Raw genomic sequence first — 21,574 nt, 5'->3', positions numbered from 1 at the left:
CCCAACAACTTCCAGTTGTTGTAACTCTAAAGCTCCATGGGAGATTTACTTTTATCTTTCCCTTTATCAGCATAGTTTGAAAAAGAAGGGAACCCAGGGGCCAGAGGAGCAATCCTCTTGCCTGTAGAGAGAACAGGTTTGCCGCTCCACCAGTTCTGTCAAGACTAGCCAAGAACTCCTCAAAATGCTTTGCACAGTATAGGAATTCAGTAAATATTTCTGAAATTTATAAATGAAAAATATATGACTTGGTATATAAAATTGGCAGATTCTGCCATGGCAATGTGTTAGCCTCAGGAAAGATTTAAAGCCCAGGGCTTCAAATTCCCCCCCACCCATTCCCTAACTTCCCCCACTGAAAAAAACTGAAACGAGAACACAATGATTCTGGCCCAAACTCATGTTATATGTGGAGGTGGAAAACAGCCATATACATTAGGAGGGGAAACTGAGGCAGACCACAGGAGGAGAAATCCAGAGGGTGGACATGGGGCCCAGGACTCCTTCTGGAGGCTCAGAAATACCAGGATTCCAGATCTCACAGCATGAAAGGGAGTTGACTGCATTAGCTGGTAGCAGCCAGGATGAGGGACGATCAGGCAGTTGCTGAGAACAATTTTATATCCTAAGAGTCAGCATCCTTGGGCAGGCCAGGAGTGGGCAGGAGGGCCCCTCCGTCATCCCCACGGAGAGAGAGCCAAGGGGCTAAAGAAAGAGAAAGGGGGAGGTCATCGGAATCTTTGAGATCCTGAGTCTCTGCCCCTCCCATGTGTGCGTGTGTGTGTGTGTGTGTCTGTCTGTCTGAGTCTCTTTGCCACTCTATGGGTTTCTGTCCCCCCGAATCTGTTTTCTCCCTCTAGATCTCTGTCCCTCTCTGTCTAGATGTCTGTCCCCTCCTTTGTGCTCTTTCAGTCTCTTTCCTCTTCCTACCCATACCTGGTAGCCCATTCCTCCTCCTCCTCCACAGCAGAGCTCCTCCTGCAGCCACTGCCGTGAGCAGTAAGAGGCCAATGACAACTCCAACCACTGGCATCGACGACTTGGCAGGCGATTCTGCAGCCAGAGAAATGCTGTCAGATGTTGAACGGCCCCTCTGCCCCATCTGAGCCAATACAGGGGGCTTAGTCACTCCCAATCTCAGAGATCCCAACACCAAGTTTTGAAGAATAGGTGTGGGCAGATGAAAGGCCAGTTGGTTGATGTTCTAGGTCTGGGCAGAACGCCCGCAGGTTGGATGTAAGAACCAGCCATAGCAAGAGCAGTCTCACACAGGACAAGGAACCTGCAGCAGCACAGGGGTGGTATAAGGACTCGGGGAGGAGGAAGGGCGCAGAGCAGCAGGTCAGACTCAAAGCAGTAAATGGTCGGTGTTGGTGAGGACTGGCAGCAGCAGACAGCAGCGGTCAGACTCCATGAAGACAAACATCAGCAGAACAGAAGGTGGTCAGATTTAGGGAGGACTGTCCATAGTGGTGAACAGGGGCCAGATTTGACAAGGCCAACAGCAGCAGCAGCAGCAGCAGCATGGAAGCCCAGAGAGGATAAACAACACAGGACAGAAGGCTGTCGGGCTTTGAAACAATTGGCTGTAGTGGGGTACAAAGCAGTCAGACTCATGGAGGGCTGGCAGCAGTGGGGTGGAAGGTGGTCAGACTCAGAAAGGATTGCTAGAAAGACCAGAAATAGTGAGTATCATCACCCAGAGGGACCTCACCCAGATCCACAATGAGGGGCTTTGACAGCCCTGCATGCTGCACCACACAGTGGTAGTGGTGCTCCTCGCCACTTTTGACTGTTAGAGATGACCAGGCATGGAAGGAGCCGTCACCGTTGGGGCCGAAGTTGCTCTCACCGGAGCCGACGGCTTGCCCATTCCTTTGGAATCGCAGCTGTAGCTCAGGAGGGTAGAAGGAGAAGGCACTGCAGGTGAGCACAGAAAGGCCAGGGCTATCTGGTCGGGCCTTCAGGCGCATGGAGGGCGGCTCTGCAGACAAACAGGCAGACAGGCCTAAGCCCCCAGCCCATGAACCCCTGGGGCCAGGCCCAATAGGGCCTGATAGGGACATGGAGGTCTCCAATCATTTCATTTTCCCCAGCAGGCCCCACCATGTGCTTTGCACTGTGCTATGCCTGCAGAATATAATGGTAAAAGGAGAAGGACCTTCCCAGGGGGACGGAGGCCCAACCTATCCACCATCAGGGTATCTAGCTCTCATCCATTCCTTCCTACAATTGACCTAAAAGAAGCTATAAAAATTTAATAGAGCCCTGGCTTGTTAGCTCATTTGGTTAAGAGCACTGACCTGAAATGACAAGGTTGTGGGTTCCATCCCCGGTCAGGGCACACAAAGGAAGCAACCAATAAATGCACGACTGAGTGAAACAATAAATGAATGCTTCCAACCTCCTCCCCGGGTTGGATAAAAGGGGAGAGAGAGATTGAGAGAGAGAGACAGACACACATACAGACGGAAACATCGATCTGTTCTTGTATGTGCCCTGACTGGAGATTGAACCTGCAACCTTTGTGTTTTGAAACAATGCTCTAACCAACCAAGCTAGGAGGTTAAACTTTTTTTTTGCCTCTGTGTGTGTGTGTGTGTGTGTGTGTGTGTGTGTGTGTGTGTGTGTGTGTGTATGGCCTGACCTGTGGTGGCACAGTGGATAAAAGCATCGACCTGGAATGCTTAGGTCGTTGGTTTGAAATCCAGCCTGGTCAAGGCACATACGAGAAGTAACTACTATGAGTTGATGCTTCCCACTCCTCCCCCCTTTCTCTCTCTCTCCTCCCTCTCTCTAAAAAGTCAATAGATAAAATATATTTTTTAAATGTATTGATTAATTGATTTTATAGAAAGAAAGAGGAAAAGAGGGAAGAAAGGAGGGAGAGAGGGAGGAGAAAGAGACAGAGAGATAAACATCAATTTGTTGTTCCACTTACATATGTATACATCGGTTGATGATTATATGTGCCCTGACTGGTGATGGAACCTGCAACCTTGGCGTATTGGAACCACGCTCTAACCAACTGAGCTACCTGGCCAGGGTCATCATTTAAAACTTTCCTTTTCCTTTTTTTTTTTTTTAGATTTTATTTATTGATTTTTAGCGAGAGGAGAGAGAGAGAGAAAGGGGGAGGGGAGAGGAGCAGGAAGCATCAACTTGCAATAGTTGCTTCTTTTTTTTTTTTTTTTTAAGTACATTTTTCTTTTAAAATTTTTTTTTTAATTTTATTTATTCATTTTTAAAGAGGAGAGAGAGACAGAGAGAGAGAAGGGGGGAGGAGCTGGAAGCATCAACTCCCATATGTGCCTTGATAAGGCAAGCCCAGGGTTTCGAACCAGCGACCTCAGCATTTCCAGGTTGACACTTTATCCACTGCGCCACCACAGGTCAGGCCAGTAGTTGCTTCTTGTATGTGCCTCAACCAGACAAGCCCAGCCGTTTTGAACCAGCAACCTAAGCATTCCATGTCAAAGCCCTATTCACTGCGCCACCCCAGGTCAGTCATAATATAAAACTTTTCAACAAATAAAATGCCAGGCCCAGATGATATCACTGGTAAATTCTTCAAAACAACTAAAAAAAAACTACTACTCTTACACAAATTCTTCTAAGGAATTGAAAAAAGAGGAAGCAATTCTCAGCACTTTGTATGAAGCCAGAGTAACCTTATTAACAAAACCTCACTAGGACATAACAAGCAGTGGAATTTAGGGCCAGTATCTCTCATGCCAATAGACTAAAAATCAAAATCCCTAAAACTATATTATACATGCAGAAAGAATCAAGTCATTTATATAAAAGATAATAATACATTATGATCAAGTGAAGTTTATTTCAGGAATGTAGTGTTGGTTTAATTTTTAGAAATCAGCTAATATAATTCACCACATTAGATTAAAAGGGAAAAAGCAAAAAGTCATTTGATAAAATTCAGCACTATACAAAAATAAAAGAACCTCTTAGCAAACTAGTAGTTGACGAGAACTTCCTTAATTTGACAAAGGGCAACAACAAAAAAACCTATAACAACAGAATACTTGGTAAAATGCAGTGCTTTCTCTGTGAGTTTGAGAATACAAAATGTTCATTATTACCATTCTATTCAACATAGTATGGGGATTCTAGCCAGTGCAATAAGATAAGAAAAGGAAATAAAAGGTATTGAAATTGGAAAAGAAAATAAAACATATCAAAGATGACATAATCTAACCTGACCAGGCAGCGGCGCAGTAGATAGAGCGTTGGACTGGGATGTGGAGGACCCAGGTTCGAGACCCCGAGGTCGCCAGCTTGAGCACGGGCTCATCTGGTTTGAGCAAAGCTCACCAGCTTGGACTCAAGGTCGCTGGCTTGAGCAAGGGGTTACTCAGTCTTCTGTAGCCCCACAGTCAAGGCACATATAAGAAAGCAATCAGCCTGACCAGGCGGTGGCGCAGTGGATAGAGTGTCAGACTGGGATGCGGAGGAACCAGATTCGAGATCTCGAGGTTGCCAGCTTGAGCACGGGCTCATCTGGTTTGAGCAAGGCTCACCAGCTTCAGTCCAAGGTTGCTGGCTCCAGCAAGAGGTTACTCAGTCTGCTGAAGGCCCACGGTCAAGGCACATATGAGAAAGCAATCAATGAACAACTAAGGTGTCGCAACAAAAAGCTAATGATTGATGCTTCTCATCTCTCTCCATTCCTGTCTGTCTGTCCGTATCTATCCCTCTCTCTGTAAAAAAAAATTTAATAAAGAAATTATCTTATTAGAATTACTGACATTCCTGCTTTAAAACTGTGGGAAAAAAAAGAATTTTTAAAAAAAAAAAAAAAAAAAAGAAAGCAATCAGTGAACAACTAAGGTGTCACAACGAAAAACAAATGATTGATGCTTCTCATCTCTTTCCGTTCTTGTCTGTCTGTCCCTATCTATCCCTCTCTCTGTAAAAAAAAAGAAAGAAAAATAGATGACATGATCTAAAAGAAGCTATAAAAAATTTAATAGAGCCCTGGCTGTTAGTTCATTCAGTTAAGAGCGCTGACCGGAAATGACAAGGTTGCAGGTTTTGTCCCTGGTCAGGGCACACACAGGAAGCAACCAATAAATGCACAACTGAGTGAAACAACAAATTAATGCTTCCAATCCCCTCACCTCTCTCTTCCTTCCTCTCTCTGTCTCTCTAAAAATCACTAGCTTCATTGGTTGGAGCATTGTCCCAGAGTGCAGAGGTTGCCAATTTGATTCCTTGGGCACATACAGGAGCAGCTGGATGTTCCTGTCTCTCCCTGCCTCTCTCTATCTCTCGCTCTCAAAAAAAACATTAATTAAAAACAAAACAAAACATTAATTAATATAAATAAGTAAATTCAGCAAAATTTCTGGACACAGGGATATAAGAATCAATAGTATTTCTATAAACTAGCTACAAATAATTAAAAAATGAAATTTTTAGAATTGCCATTTAGAGAATCATCAGAAAATGTCAGTACTTAGGAATAAATTTATCCAAAGATGTGTAAGACTTTTTACATAGAAAACTGCCAACATTACTCAGAGAAGTTAAAAGATATACTGCATTCATGGATTATAAGACAATATTGTTAAGATGTCAACTCCCCACATTGATCTATAGATACAATTTAATTACTATAAAAATTCCAACAGGATTTTTTGGGGGCAGAAATAGACAAGCAGAAATGTATATAAAAATGAAAATTACATAGAATAACCAAAGCAGTAAACCTGGAAAACTTAACTACTAGATACCAAAGCTTTCCACAAAGCTACATTAATCAAGAGAGTGAGGCCTGACCTGTGGTGGCGCAGTGGATAAAGCATCAATCTGGAACACTGAGGTTGCTGGTTCGAAACCCCGGGCTCGCTCAGTCAAGGCACATATGAAAAGCAACTACTAAGAGTTGATGCTTCCTGTTCCTCCCCCTAACCCTTTCTTGCTTTCTTTTACCTAAAATCAATAAATAAAATCTTTAAAAAAAATCAAGAGAGTGAGTTATTGGCTCAGTTTCAACCCAATAATAGATCAGTGGAATAGAAGAGACTGTCTAAAAGCAGATTCACATCTAATTTAGGGAAAAAGTTCCACTGCAATTCAGTGGGGGAGAGGAGATGATGGTCTCACTACAAATGATGTTTGTTCAACCAGACATCCATGAGGGACACATGAGCCTTTATCCCTGTCCTCACACCATTACATGTAATTAAGTTGTGATGGATCATATAGCTAAATATGAAAGCTATTTATAGATATGAAAGATATTTATCAATGTCTTTTAGAAGACATAGCATAATATCTTCATAACTTTGGGAGAGGAAAGATTTCTTTTTCTTTTTTAAAGTTTTTTTTTTAAGATTTTATATATTCATTTTTAGAGAAGGGAGAGAGAGAGAGAGAAGCAGGAAGCATCAAATCCATATGCGCTTTGACCAAGCAAGCCTGAAGTTTCAAACTGGTGACCTCAGCGTTCCAGGTCAATGCTTTTTCCACTGAGCCACCACAGGTCAGGCAAAACATTTCTTTCTTTTTTTGTGTGTGTGTGTGTGTGTGTGTGTGTGTGGCAGAAAAAGAATCAGAGAGAGGGACAGATAGGCAGATAGGGACAGACAGACAGGAAGGGAGAGAGATGAGAAACATCAATTCTTCGTTGCGGCTCCTTAGTTGTTCATCGATTGATTTCTCATATCTGCCTTGACCGGAGGGGGGGGTACAGCAGACCGAGTGATCCCTTGCTAGAGCCAGCGACCTTGGGTTCAAGCTGGTGAGCCCTGCTCAAACCAGATGAGCCTGCACTCAAGCTGGAGACCTTGGGGTCTTGAACCTGGGTCCTCCTCATCCCAGTCCAACGCTCTATCCACTGCACCACCACCTGGTCAGGCAGACAAAAGATTTCTTAAAGAGCCATAGAAGCCCTGGCCAGGTAGCTTGGTTGGTTAGAGCTTCATCCTAAATTTCAGAGGCTGCCAGTTCAATCCCTGGTCAGGCCATATACAGGAAAATATCTGCCTCTCTCTCTCTCTCACTCTTCCTTTCCTCTCTCTCTAAAAATCAATTAATTAAGAGAAAGAAAGAAAGAAAGAAAGAAAGAAAGAAAGAAAGAAAGAAAGAAAGAAAGAAAGAAAGAAAGCCTGACCAGGCAGTGGCGCAGTGGATAGAGCATTGGACTGGTATGCAGAAGACCCAGGTTCGAGACCCTGAGGTCGCCAGCTTGAGCACGGGCTCATCTGGCTTGAGCAAAGCTCACCAGCTTGGACCCAAGGTCGCTGGCTCCAGCAAGGGGTTACTCGGTCTACTGAAGGCCCGCGGTCAAGGCACATATGAGAAAGCAGTCAATGAACAACTAAGGTGTTGCAACGAAGAACTGATGATTGATGCTTCTCATCTCTCTCTGTTCCTGTCTGTCTGTCCCTCTCTCTGACTCTCCCTCTGTCCCTGTAAAAAATAAAAAAAGAACTTTGGCCCTGGCCAGTTGACTCAGTGATAGAGTGTCCACCCAGCATGTGGATGTCCCAAGTTTGATTCTTGGTCAAGGCACGCAAAACAAGGGACCATCTGCCTGACCAGGTGGTGGCGCAGTGGATAGAGCATTGGACTGGGATGTGGAGGACCCAGGTTCAAGACCCTGAGGTCGCCAGCTTGAACGCGGGCTCATCTGGTTTGAGCAAGGCTCACCAGCTTGAGCCCAAGGTCGCTGGCTCAAGCAAGGGGTCACTCGGTCTGCTGTAGCCCCCGTGGTCAAGGTACATATGAGAAATCAGTCAATGAACAACTAAGGAACCGCAACGAAGAATTGATGTTTCTCATCTGTCTCCTTTCCTGTCTGTCTGTCCCTCTCTCTGTCTCTGCCAAAAATAAAAAATAAAAAAAAAATTTTTAAAAAATTAAAAAAAACAAAAAAAACAAGGGACCATCTGCTTCTCTTCCCCTCCCCCTTCTCTCTCTCTTCATCTCCCACAGCCATGGCTCTATTGGTTTGGACATATCAGCGCAAGGCACTGAGGATGGCTCATGGCCTCCAACTCAGGTGCTAAAAATAACTAGGTTAAGAGCATGGCCCTAGATGGGCAAAGCATCGGTCCCAGACAGGGGTTGTCAAGTGGATCTCGGTAGGGGTGCATGCGGGAGTTTGTCTCACTATCTCCCCTCCTCTCATTAAAAAAAAAAAAGGCCTGACCTGTGATGGTGCAGTGGATAAAGCATTGACCTGGAATGCTAAGGTTGCCGGTTCAAAACCCCAGGCTTGCCTGGTCAAGGCACATATGGGAGTTGATGCTTTTTGCTTCTCCCCCCTTTCTCTCTCTCTCTTTCCCTTCTCTAAAATGAATAAATAGAAATCTAAAAAAAAAAAAGAAAAAAATTAAAAAAAAATTAAGAACTTTTGTTCAACAAAAACTTTCATTAAACCTGATCAGGTGGTGGCACAGTGGATAAAACGTCGGACTGGGACACGGAGGACCCAGGTTCGAGACCCCAAGGTCACCAGCTTGAGAGTGGGCTCATCTGGTTTGAGCAAAGCTCACCAGCTTGAACCCAAGGTTGCTGGCTTGAGCAAGGGGTTACTCAGTCTGCTGAAGACCCACAGTCAAGGCACATATGAGAAAGCAATCAATGAACAACTAAGTTGTCACAACGAAAAACTAATGATTGATGCTTCTCATCTCTCTTCGTTCCTGTCTGTCCCTATCTATCCTTCTATCCCTCTCTCTGACTCTCTCTGTCTCTGTTAAAAATAAAAAAAGTTTCATTAAGCCTAACCGGTGGTGGCACAGTGGATAGAGTGTCGACCTGGAATGCTGAGGTCCCAAGTTCGAAACCCTAAAGTCGCAAGCTTGAGCATGGGATCATCAAAATGATCCCATGGCCATTGGCATGAGCCCAAGGGTTGCTGGCTTGAAGCCCAAAGTCGCTGGCTTGAGCAAGGGATCACTGGCTTGGCTTGAGTCCCCCAGTCAAGGCACATATGAAAAGCAATCAGTGAACAACTAAAGTGCCCCAACTACGAGTTGATGCTTCTTACCTGTCTCCCTTCTTGTCTCTCTATCTCTTGCTAAACAACAACAACAAGAACAACAAACAACGAAAAAAACACCAACTTTCACTAAGAGAGTAAAAAGCCTGACCTGTGGTTGCGCAGTGGATAATGCATTGATCTGGAATGCAGAAGTCGCCAGTTCGAACCCTGAGGCTTGCTGGGTCAAGGCACATACCAGAAGCAACTACTACAAGTTGATGCTTCCCACTTCCCCCACCACCTCTTTCTCTCTCTCTCTCTCTCTCTCTCTCTCTCTCTCTATCTCTCTCTCTCTCTCAAAAAAAGAAAAAAAAAGACAAACTGCAGACTGGGAGCCTGACCTGTGGTGGCGCAGTGGATAAAGCATTGACCTGGAATGCTGAGATTGCAGGTTCAAAACCCTGGGCTTGCCTGGTCAAGGCACGTGTGGGAGTTGACATTTCCTGCTCCTCACCTCTTTCTTTCTCTCTCTTTCTCTCTTTCTCTCTCTCTCCTAAAACGAATAAAGTCTTAAACAAAACAAAACAAAACAAAAAAACAAATGCAGACTGGGAGAAGTTATTTTCAATAGAACCACCAGAATATATATATCCAAAATATATTAGGAACTGTAATAAAATAAAAAAAAGACAAAATTCTGATTTTGAAATGGGCAAAAATCTCAAACAGCCACTTCAAAGGAGTGGACACCCAATTGGCCAATATGTGAAAAGTACTCAACACGGCAAGTCATCAAGTCATTTTTTTTAAGCGAGAGAGAGGTGTGGAGGGACAGACAGACAGGAAGGGAGAGAGATGAGAAGCACCAACTCATAGCTGCGGCACCTTAGTTGTTCACTGGTTTCTTTCCCCTATGTGCCTTGACCAGGGGGCTCTAGCAGAGCCAGTGACCCTTTGCTCAAGCCAGCGACTTTTGAGCTTCAAGCCAGCGACCTTTGCACTCAAGTCAGAGACCATGGGGTCATGTCTATGATCCCACACTCAAGCCAGACGAGCCTGCCTTCAAGCCGGCGACCTCGGGGATTTGAACCTGGGTCCTCAGCATCCTAGGCAGACGCCCCATCCACTGTGCCACCACCTGGTCAGGCAAGTCATTTTTTGGTAAATGTTTATTTATTGATTGATTTTAAAGAGAGAGGGTAAGGAGGGGGGATCTTTTGTTCCCACCATTTATGTATTCATTGGTTGATTCTTTTTTTTTTCTTTCTTTTTTTACGGAGACAGAGAGAGTCAGAGAGAGGGATAGACAGGGACAGACAGACAGGAATGGAGAGAGATGAGAAGCATCAATCATCAATTTTTCATTGCGCGTTGTAACACCTTAATTGTTCATTGATTGCTTTCTCATATGTGCCTTGACCGCGGGCCTTCACCAGACCGAGTAACCCCTTGCTTGAGCCAGCAACCTTGGGCTCAAGCTGGTGACCTCGGGATCTCGAACCTGGGTCTTCTGCATCCCAATCCAACGCTCTATCCACTGCGCCACCGCCCAGTCAGGCCATTGGTTGATTCTTGTATGTGCCCTGACTGGGGATCAAACCTGCAACCTTGCATATCAGGACAGTACTCTAACCAACTGAACTACCTGGCCAGAGCTCAAAGCATATATCTGAGGGAAAAAAAATGAATTCACAATAAGATACCACTATGTACTATTGTTCAAATGAAGGACAGTACCAAATTCTGGCAAACCTGTAGAGCAACTGGAATTCACATGCACAGCTGGTGGGAGTATGAAACTGGTTCAACCACTTTGAAAAATGTATAGCACTATCTCCTAAAGCTAACCCTTAACCCTATATATAGACTATGACTCAACTGTCCCTCCACTCATGGGTATTACATCAAAATAAATGAAAATATAGCTTCATCAAAAGACATGTACAAGGAGTCTCATAGAAGCTTTACTCATAAGAGCCCCAATCTGGAAATAAACCCATTCCTTCATAAATTGTGGTATGAACCACGCAATGGAATAGTATTCGGCAACACTGATACACGTAAGAACAGTCTCATGACACAGCTTAAGTGAAAGAAGCCAGACACAAACAAATACATACTCATAGTTGTATGAAGTTCAGAATCAGGCAACATTATGGTGACAAAAGTCAGGTCAATTGTTACCCTTGAGGATACACAAGGAAATCTCCTGGGGGGCTAGGAATGCTCTAGATTTTTATCTGGAGGGCAGTTACATGGGTACATATAAAAATTAATCAAGTTCTGGCCATATTGCTCAGTTGGTTAGAGCGTAATCTCAATACGCCAAGGTTGTGGATCGGATCCCCGGCTCAGGGCACACACAAGAATCACCCAATGAATGCATAAATAAGTGGAACAAATTGATGTTTCTCTTTCTTCGTCTCTCTCTAAAATCAATAAAAAAAAATAGGACAGAGAGAGATACTATAATGATTGAATGGACAAACAGCGGTGTGAGAGACAATAGTGGCAATGGGATGGGAGAGGGTCTTGCTGAAGATCTGATGATATTCAAGATCAAATATAAAGCATGAGAAGGACTCAGTCATGCAGGACCCGCAGGAAGAGAATCGCAAGCAGAGGGAACAGCATATGTAAAGGCCCTGAAGAGGAAAAGTCAGACATGTTGGAGGATAGGGAGAAGGCCACCAGAGCAGGAACATTGTGAAGTTACAGCGGCAGAAAACAGCTGGATATTGCGGGGCTTGTGGGCCACATTGTAGAATTTGGATTTAGTCTAAGACTAGTGGGAAGCTATTTGGACAGTTTTAAGCAGGGGCTGGATGAAAGTCATTTACATTTTAAAACATCTGACAGCCAGGGCCCTGGCCAGTTGGCTCAGCTGTAGAGCGTTGGCCCAGCGTGTAGAAGTTCCTGGTTCAGTTCCCAGCCAAGGGACACAGGAGAAGCACCCATCTGCTTTTCTACCCTTCCCTTTCTCCTTACTCTCTATCTCTCTCTTCCCCTCCTGCAGCCAAGGCTCCATTGGAGCAAAGTTGGCCTGGGCGCTGAGGATGGCTCCATGGCCTCTGCCTCAGGCATTAGAATGGCCCTGGTTGCAAAGGAGCGACAGCCCATATGGGCAGAGCATCACCCCCTAGTGGGCATGCCGAGTGGATCTTGGTCAGGTGCATGCGGGAGTCTGTCTCTCTGCCTCCCTGCTTCTCACTTTAGAAAAATAAAAAACAAAAAACAAACAAAAAACAAACCAACAAACATCTGACAGCCAGGTAGAGGATGGTCTGTACAGAAGCCTGAAAGGGAAGCTGGGATGGCAAGGTGAGGGGCACTGTGGACAAAATAACTCTAATTCCAGCCTGACCTGTGGTGGCACAGTGGATAAAGTGTTGACCTGGAAATGCTGAGGTCGCCGGTTCGAAACCCTGGGCTTTGCCTGGTCAAGGCACATATGGGAGTTGATGCTTCCAGCTCCTCCCCCTCTTCTCTCTCTCTGTCTCTCCCTCTCCACTCTAAAATGAATTAAAAAAAAAAAAAACCTAAAAAAAAAACAAAAAACCAAACAAACAAAAAAAGAACTCTAATTCCAGCCCTTGAGCATTCCCCAGACATGTACGTCATTACAGCTCAGAGTGTATTGGAAAGGTGGTCAGTCACATAAGGTATCATGGAAGCCCCAAGGAGGCGACTGAAAGGCTCAGGAACCAGAGGAATGTCCCTAGGTGTGGCAGCAATGAAACTGGAAGGAGAATGGCAGAGGTGAAGAAATGAGCAGACCTCCAGGTGATTCCATTAGCTGTGGGGGTTGAGGGGGCAGGTGGAGACATGTGAGGCTCAGGAGGACAGAGCCCAAGGCATAGGGGACCAGGGGGCCCCAGTGCCAGACTGAGAGACTTGAGCTCTATCCTAAGGGCTCTGGGAGCCATGGAGGGCTGTGTGCAGCACAGAGGCAGGGTCACCTCTGAGGGCAGAAAGACCCTCTGGGATGAGTGGGGGATAGGCTAGGGGAGGCTGGAGGCTGTGGGAAGAGCATGAGGCCTAAGGCAGGGCTGTGGGGTAGGGGAGGCCCCTGGGGACTAGAGATCCGGAAGGTGCTCACCTTTCCATTCCAGGTTTCCACGGCCACGCTCCAAGTGGCCCAGCAGCCGCTGGGGACAGGAGTACAGCAAGAAGGTCTTCTCCTTGTTCACGGAGTCTCCGTGCTGCATCCACTTATCACCAATGGTCTTGGACTCGGGCCACTCTCCATCCCAGATGCCCACCTTGGGGTCGAACTTCATAAACTCCTCGCCGTTCAGGGCAAACGTGGCCACAGGTACTGATATGTTGTCAGGGCCCAACTCACAGCCCAGCAGGCCCTGCAGGGTGTAGGAACCTGGGGTACCCACACACAGGTGAGCAGGGCCCAGGAGCAGCAGCGGGGGGACCAGCTTGTCCCTCAGATCCAGGATTCAGGACCCCAGCCCCCTCCTCTCCCTCAGACCTGAAGGCCGGGTCTCACCTTTTTCCAAGACTGTGAGAGCTTCAAGGAAGAGCTGCTCCTTGTTCTTGAGGTCTGTTGTCTCTTTCTCCCAATACCAGGCCACCTGGTTTTCCCAGACCCAAGCCCCACAGGGCTCAGCCTCCGACCGCAGGTTATTGTAGCTCAGGTACTGCTGTGGACCCAGCCAGCCTGATACCCAGAAAGCAGGCGCCCCCGGGGCGGGGGAGGACACAGCGGTGAAGTGGTAGAGGAGGGAGCGGTAGTTGTCTGCGGAGACACAGGTGACACAAGTAAACGCTGTAGGTGGGGTCAAGGCCCTAGACAGGGAGCACACACCTAGAGAGAGGAAAGACTCAACTCCGGACAGAGCGGACAGACCCTGAGAGAGGGGGACAAGGACCTGGACACAGTGGGCAGGTAGTTCCCAGACACACCGAGCGAAGGAGAAAGTATTCAACGTAGTGAAAAACGGCGAAGGAGGAAACTGCTGGGCTTCGGGGAAACCTTAGATTTTGCTTCTCCACTCCTTTCCCGGCTAGTGACACCTCCCTCCGCCCCGACAGCCCAAGTCGAGCACCCCTCACCTGCGCGTAGGGTCCCGGGCAGGAGGAATAGCAGGAGACAGAGCCCCCAGGGCTGAGGCCGGGGGACCCGCATTCTGAGAGGGAGACCTGGGGCGGGAGGGGGCTCGTGACTTCTCGGGACCCCCGCCCCGCCCCCTCCTCCCCCAGCTCCACGGGGCTCGGCCACCACGCCGGCGCCTACGGGTGTGGGTTCGGAGCTCTGTTAGGGACGGTGACAAAAATGCCCTACGCCTCAATGAACTTTCACCCCTTAATTTGATCCCTGTTGGTTAATTAATTACAGAGCCAGGATAGGCTGAGATTTCATTCTCAGAGCTCAGCCCCGCCTCCTCCTCCGCCCTCCGTCCTCGGAGTCCGGCCCCCGGCCCTCCTCCCTCAGACCCAGGAATCCGGGCCCCCAGCCCTCCTCCTTCTAACCCAGGAGTCCGCCCCCCCCCCCCCCCGTCGGACCCAGGAATCTGGACCCCTGGCCCTTCCTTCCTCAGACCTAGGAATCCGAACTACACCTCTCTCGGACCCAAAAGTCCGGGCCCCAATCCCTCCTCCCTCGGACCCAGGAATCTGGACCCCCGGCCCCTCCTCCCTTGGATCCAGGAATCTGGACCCCAAGCCCTTCCTTCCTCTGATCCAGAATTCTGTCCAAGCCCCCAGCTTCGTACTCTCTCAGACCCAGGAGTCCGGGTCCCCAGCACCTCCTCTCCTGGAGACAAGAATCTAGACCCCACCCCTCCTCCGTCAGACCTTGAAGTCCGGGCTCCCACCCCTCCTCTGTCGGACCCAGGAATCTGGATCGCAGCCCCTCCTCCCTCGGCCCCAGAAGCCCCGACCCCAGCGGGTCCTCCTTGGGCCCCAGAAGTCCCGACGCCAGCCGGTCCTCCCTCGGTCTGGGCTCCAGCGCTGCTCACCGCAGCCGCGATACCTTCCCGCCTGCAGCCTCAGCTGGCTCCCGTGACTGGAGACCCCAGTTCCTCTCTCACATCCTGTCCGGAGACGGCTCCCCGACACCAGGAATATCCAACCCCGCCCCCCCAGCTGCAGGGCACACCCCAGGCCGGGGGCCCAGACTCTCACAGTGTTTGTCTGCCTGTCTTGAAACTTCTGTCCTTTTTCCTTTCGGCCTCTTTTCTCCGCTGCTTCGTTTTGATTTTTTTTATTTTGATTTTTTCATTCTGAGACTATCAGCCAGCGGGCAATTTCATGACCAAGTTGAGAGTAGACCCAACACTGTGGGGTTTCTACAGGTCCCCTTCTTACCTCATTTACCCTCTGGCCTTCACTAGCTCCTGCCACAAAAAAACGGCTGTCTCTAGATACTGTACTTCTCTTATTTCTTTCTCGGAACCCCTCCCCCAAGTGTCCCCTTAAAGTGCCCCTGCACTTCTTTTTTTTTTCTTTCAGAAAATAGTTTTGTTTTGTCACACAAAACAATAGTTTTGTTTCAGAACAATGTTTAATTAGTAAAATAAAAGCTGTATAAAAGCATTACAGATCAAAAGCTCTATTTACATTTATGCATCAAACACTGAATGGGCACAACACATGCAAAGCAAAATAGACAGATTCCACCTTTACCAAATAAATGATCCCATTAATGCAAAAAAAGGCTGGGGGGAATGGCACATGAAAACTTCCCAGAAACTAAACCGGCAGAGATGTTAACAAACTGGAAAGTCACCCATCAGCAAAAAGGCACTTCTCGTTGTCCTAAAAGTGCTTAAAACCTGGAAACGAACACATTGCCTAGCTTAGTATTTTTTTTTTTTACAGAGACAGAGAGAGAGAGAGTCAGAGAGAGGGACAGACAGGGACAGACAGGAACGGAGAGATGAGAAGCATCAATCATTAGTTTTTCGTTGCACATTGCGACACCTTAGTTGTTCATTGATTGCTTTCTCACATGTGCCTTGACCGTTGGCCTTCAGCAGACCGAATAACCCCTTGCTCGAGCCAGTGACCTTGGGTCCAAGCTGGTGAGCTTTTGCTCAAACCAGATAAGCCCGTGCTCAAGCTGACGACCTCGGGGTCTCGAACCTGGGTCCTCGGCATCCCAGTCCGACGCTCTATCCACTGCGCCACCGCCTGGTCAGGCAGTATTTCTTTTTTTAAATTTTATTTTTTTAGCAAGAAAGAGACAAACAGACAGGTACAGACAGACAAGAAGGGAGAGAGATGAGAAGCATCAATTCATAGTTGTGGCACCTTAGTTGTTCACTGATTGCTTCTCATATGTGCCTTGATTGAGGTGGGGGGACTCCAGCTGAACCAGTAACCCTTTGCTCAAGCCAGTAACCTTTGGGCTCAAGCCAGTGACCATGGGGTCATGTCTGTGATCCCACACTCTAGCTGGTGAGCCCAAGCTCAAGCCAATGACTTCAGGGTTTCAAACCTGGGTCCTCAGCGTCCCAGACCGATGCTCTATCCACCATGCCACCACCTGGTCAGGCTAGATTATTATTTCTTTTTTCTTTTTTTTTTTTTTTTTTACAGAGGTAGAGATAGACAGGGACAGACAGACAGGAACGGAGAGAGATGAGAAGCATCAATCATCAGTTTCTCGTTGCGCGTTGCGACTTCTTAGTTGTTCATTGATTGCTTTCTCACATGTGCCTTGACCACGGGCCTTCAGCAGACCGAGTAACCCCCTGCTGGAGCCAGCGACCTTGGGTCTAAGCTGGTGAGCTCTTTGCTCAAGCCAGATGAGCCCGCGCTCAAGCTGGCGACCTCGGGGTCTCGAACCTGGGTCCTTCCGCATCCCAGTCCGACGCTCTATCCACTGCGCCACCACCTGGTCAGGCATAGATTATTATTTCTTCAAGAGAGCAATAACTGCAAAGAAGTGTAGACTAGTATTCATAACAGTTTTCCCTGAAAAATGATCAAGAATTTTTTTTGAAATACTTCTCATGATAAACTGAAATTAACTTGCTCAAGGACCATGATACTGATGCTTTATAGCAGGTGTTCAGATTAGTCTATTTCTGAAGCCTCGCCATCCTAATTTCCTAGGATGTCTTTTCTTTTCTTTTTTTTTTTAATTTTATTTATTCATTTTAGAGAGGAGAGAGAAAAGGAGAGAGAGAGACAGAGAGAGAAGGTGGGGAGGAGCTGGAAGCATCAACTCTCATATGTGCCTTGACCAGGCAAGCCCAGGGTTTCGAACCAGCAACCTCAGCATTTCCAGGTCGACACTTTATCCACTGCGCCACCACAGGTCAGGCCCTAGGATGTCTTTTCTATAGTAATTTCAAGTATAGTGTTGTCCACAAACCTTTGAATCCTTTTTTTTTTTTTTTTTTTTTTTGAGAGAGAGAGAGACAGGAAGGGAGAGAGATGAGAAGCATCAACTCATAGTTGTGTCACTTTAGTTGTTTGTTAATTGCTTCTCATATGTGTCTTGACCATGTGGCTCAAGCCAAGCCAGTGACCCCTTGCTCAAGCTGATTGGTGATCTTGGGGGTTTCCAACCTGGATCTTGGCATCCCAGGTCTATGCTCATCCACTGTGCTACCACTACTCAGGCATCTTTAGGTCTTTAATATCTTCTGATAGGACCTCAATAGCATACAAGCCCCAATATATGTTTGTTTGTTTTTTAGATTTTATTTATTCATTTCTAGAGAGAGAGAAGACAGAAAGAGAAAGTGAGCTGGGGGAGAAGGTGGGGGGGGGGGGAGGAGCAGGAAGCATCTCCCATATGTGCTTTGACCAGGCAAACCCAGGGTTTCCAACAGGTGATCTCAGCAATCCAGGCCCACAGTTTATCCACTGAGCCACCATGAGCCACCACACATCAGGGGCAATGCTCTCCCCATCTGGGCTGTTGCTCTGTTGCAACTGGAGCCATTCTAGCACCTGAGGTGAAGGCCATGCAGCCATCCTCAGTGCCTGGGCCAACTTTGCTCCAATGGAGCCTTGTCTGAGAGAGGGGAAGAGAGAGAGAGAGAGAGAGAGAGAAAGGAGAAGGGGAAGAGTGGAGAAGCAGATGGCGCTTCTCCTGTGTGCCCTGGCCGGGAATCGAACCCAGGACTTCCACATGCTAGGCCGACGCTCTACCACTGAGCCAACAGGGCTGTATCTCTATCCTTTTATATAAGGGACTTGAGCTTCCTGGACTTTGACATCTTCAGTGGGTCCTGGAACCAATCCCCCCCCCCAATACCAAGGCACATCAATGTGCTGCTATTAGGCTTACAGGTCCTATCCAGTCACTAACCCCTAGCCTACATGCCCGTTATAATGCTTCTATTCATTCTTTTTATTGTAAAAATGCACAGAACATAAGATTTAACATTTAGCCTGACCTGTGGTGACACAGTGGATAAAGTGTCGACCCGGAACCCCGAGGTTGCCAGTTCAAAACTCTGGGCTTACCTGGTCAAGGCACATATGGGAGTTGATGCTTCCTGCTCCTCCCCTACTTCTCTCTCTTTCTCTTTCTCTCCCCTATCTAAAATGGATATATTTTTTAAAGTCTTAAAAAAAAAGAAAGATTTGCCTGACCAGGCACTGCCGTAGTGGATAGTGTTGACATGGAACAGAGGACCCAGGTTCGAAACACCAAGGTTGCTGGCTTGAGCGTGGGCTCACCAGCTTGAACACGGTCGCCAGCTTGAGCGTGATATCATAGACATGATCCCATGGTCATGTTTAGCTTGAGCCCAAAGATTTCTGGCTTGAGCAAGGGGTCACTGCTTCAGCTGCAGTCCCCTGGTCAAAGCATGTATGAGACGCAATCAATGAATAACTAAAGTGATGGAACTATGAGGTGATGCTTCTCATCTTTGTCACTTTCTGTCTGTCTCTGTTTCTCTGTTTCTCTCTCACACACATAAAAACTAAAAAAGAAAGAAAGAAATAAGAAAAGAGCCCTGGCTGGGTAGCTCAGTTGGTTGGAGTGTCGTCCAAATTGTCAAGGTTGTAGATTCCATCCCCATTGAGGACACATGTAAGAATTAACCAATGTGCCTCACTGGTGGTGGCACAGTGAATAGTGCATCCACCTGGGACATAGAGGACCCATGTTTGAAACCCTAAGGTTGCTGACTTGAGCACGGGCTCATCTGGCTTGAGAGCAGTTTCACCAGCTTGAGTGCCAGGTCATTGGCTTGAGTGTGGGATCACAGACATGACCCTATGGTTGCTGGCTTGAGCCCAAAGGTCAGTGGCTTGAAGCCCAAGGTTGCTGGCTTGAGCAAGAGGTCACTGGCTCATCTGGAGTCCCCCTGCCCCCCGGGTCAAGGCATGTATGAAAAGCAATCAATGAACAACTAAAGTGCCGCAACTACAAGTGAGGCTTCTCATCTCTCTTCCTTCCTGTCTCTTTCTCTATCTCTGTCTCTGTCTCTCTTGCTTGCTAAAAAAATTATTTAAAGATTAACTAATGGCCTGACCAGGCGGTGGCGCAGTAGATAGAGCGTCGGACTGGGATGCGGAAAGACCCAGGTTCGAGATCCCGAGGTCACCAGTTTGAGCGTAGGCTCATCTGGTTTGAGCAAAAGCTCACCAGCTTGGACCCAAGGTCGCTGGCTCCAGCAAGGGGTTACTCGGTCTGCTTAAGGCCCGTGGTCAAGGCACATATGAGAAAGCAATCAATGAACAACTAAGGTGTCGCAACGAAAAACTGAAGATGGATGCTTCTCATCTCTCTTCGTTCCTGTCTGTCTGTCCCTGTCTATCCCTCTCTCTGACTCTCTCTGTCTCTGTAAAAAAAAAAAAAAAAAGATTAACCAATAAATGCATAAATAATTGGAACAACAAATTGATGTTTCTCTCCCTCCCTCTTTCCTCTCTCTAAAATCAATAAGTAAATAAAACTTTTAAAATGACTTACCATTTAATGACATCTACTGCATTCACTATGTGAACCATCACCACTATCTAGTTCCAGAACTTTTTTATTACCCCAAAAAGGGAACCTTCTACACATCTAGCAGCCCTTCCTCCTCCCAGCTCCTAGAAACCACCCATGTACTTTCTGTCTCTATGGATCTGCCTGTTAAGGTTATTTCATATAAATGGAATCATACAATATTGTAGCCTTTTGTGTTTGGCTTTGTTCTCTTAGCACAGTGTTCATCCATATTGTATGTAGCAGGGGTCGAGAACCTATGGCTCGCGAGCCAGATGTGGCTCTTTTGATGGCTGAAGCTGGCTCGCAGACAATCTTTAATAATAATAAAAAAATAATGGCTGGACTGGGTGGTAGCGCAGCGGATAGAACATCAGACTGGGATGCAAAAGACCCAGGTTCGAGATCCCGAGCTCGCCAGCTTGAGCGAGGTCTCATCTGGTTTGAGCAAAAGCTCACCAGCTTGAGCCCAAGGTCGCTGGCTTGAGCAAGGGGTTATTCTGTCTGCTGAAGGCCCATGGTCAAGGCACGTATGAGAAAGCAATCAATGAACAATTAAGGTGTTGCAACGCGCAAAAAAAAAACTAATAATTGATGCTTCTCATCTCTCCGTTCCTGTCTATCCCTCTCTCTGACTCTGTAAAAAAAATAAAAATAAAAATAATAATAACGTTAAAAATATAAAACATTCTCATGTATTACAATCCATTCATTTCCTACTGCTCATGTTCATGGTTGTGGGTGACTGGAGCCAATCACAGCTGTCCTCCAGGACAACACCAAATTTTTATTGGATAATGTGTAACATACACTGGTCGTTGTATGGCTCTCACGAAATTACATTTTAAAATATGTGGCATTCATGGCTCTCTCAGCCAAAAAGGTTCGCGACCCCTGGTATGTAGCATGGATCAAATCTTGATTCCAGTTCTGTCAGATAGCTCCCAGAATGTAGAGGTTGCTGGTTTGTTCCCCGGTTAGGGCACATACAGGAACAGATTGATGTTCCTGTCTTTCTCTCTCCCTTTCTTTCTCAATTCCTTCCTTCCTTTCATTGTTTCTTTTTTTTTTTTTACTTTTATTTGTTGATTTTAGAGAAAGGAAGGGAGAGAGAAAGAGAGAGACAGAGACAGAAACATCAATCTGTTCCTGTATGTCCCCTGACCGGGGATCGAATCCAGGACATCCATACACAGGGCCAACGCTCTATCCACTGAGCAAACCAGCCAGGGCCACCTTTTTTATTTTTTTAAACCAGTTGTTTTCAATTCTTTTGGATCTATACCCAGGAATGGAATTACTAGGTCATATGATGTATTAGTCAGGGTTCTCTATAGAAACAGAACAACAGGATGTGTATATACATATATATAGAAAAAGACTTCAAGGAATTGGCTCACATGACTGCGGAGGCTTGCTGAGTCTAAAATTCGATAGGGGCAGTGGGCGGGCTGGGGAGTCAGGAAAGAGTTGCAGCTGACAAAGGCAGGCAGGCTGGAGAACCAGAAAGAGCTGATCTAGCAGATGAAGCCCAAAGGTGTCTGCTGGCAAAACTCCTTCTTGCTTAGGGGAGGTCTATTTCTTCTTAGTCTGTCAACTGATTGCATGTGATCTACCCATATTTTGATTTCAATGTAAAACTCATCAAAACACACCCTCACAGAAACATCCAGAGTAACATTTGGCCAAACCTCGGTGCACGGAGG

General features: G+C 46.8%; 1 protein-coding gene across 6 annotated transcripts; it reads right to left on the bottom strand.

The window, feature by feature from the left end:
• Positions 1-385: 385 nt before the first annotated feature.
• On the bottom strand, positions 386-15,330 carry FCGRT (Fc gamma receptor and transporter). 6 transcript variants are annotated; one of them, XM_066373990.1, is made up of 7 exons: positions 15,275-15,330; positions 14,021-14,107; positions 13,454-13,703; positions 13,053-13,330; positions 1,715-1,984; positions 937-1,053; positions 386-705 (listed from the first exon to the last, which is right to left on the bottom strand). In XM_066373990.1, the coding sequence occupies exons 2-7, from the start codon at positions 14,091-14,093 to the stop codon at positions 626-628; spliced, it is 1,068 nt and encodes a 355-aa protein (XP_066230087.1). In that variant the 5' UTR covers positions 14,094-14,107; positions 15,275-15,330; the 3' UTR covers positions 386-625. The 6 variants fall into 6 exon arrangements, with proteins under 6 accessions (XP_066230087.1, XP_066230088.1, XP_066230089.1 ...); XM_066373991.1 differs by lacking the exon at positions 15,275-15,330 and adding an exon at positions 15,092-15,268; XM_066373992.1 differs by lacking the exon at positions 15,275-15,330 and adding an exon at positions 14,940-15,032.
• Positions 15,331-21,574: the final 6,244 nt, after the last annotated feature.

Source organism: Saccopteryx leptura, chromosome 3, assembly GCF_036850995.1.
Source record: "Saccopteryx leptura isolate mSacLep1 chromosome 3, mSacLep1_pri_phased_curated, whole genome shotgun sequence".
NCBI lineage: Eukaryota > Metazoa > Chordata > Mammalia > Chiroptera > Emballonuridae > Saccopteryx > Saccopteryx leptura.
This window is presented reverse-complemented; position numbering and strand designations above follow the sequence as displayed.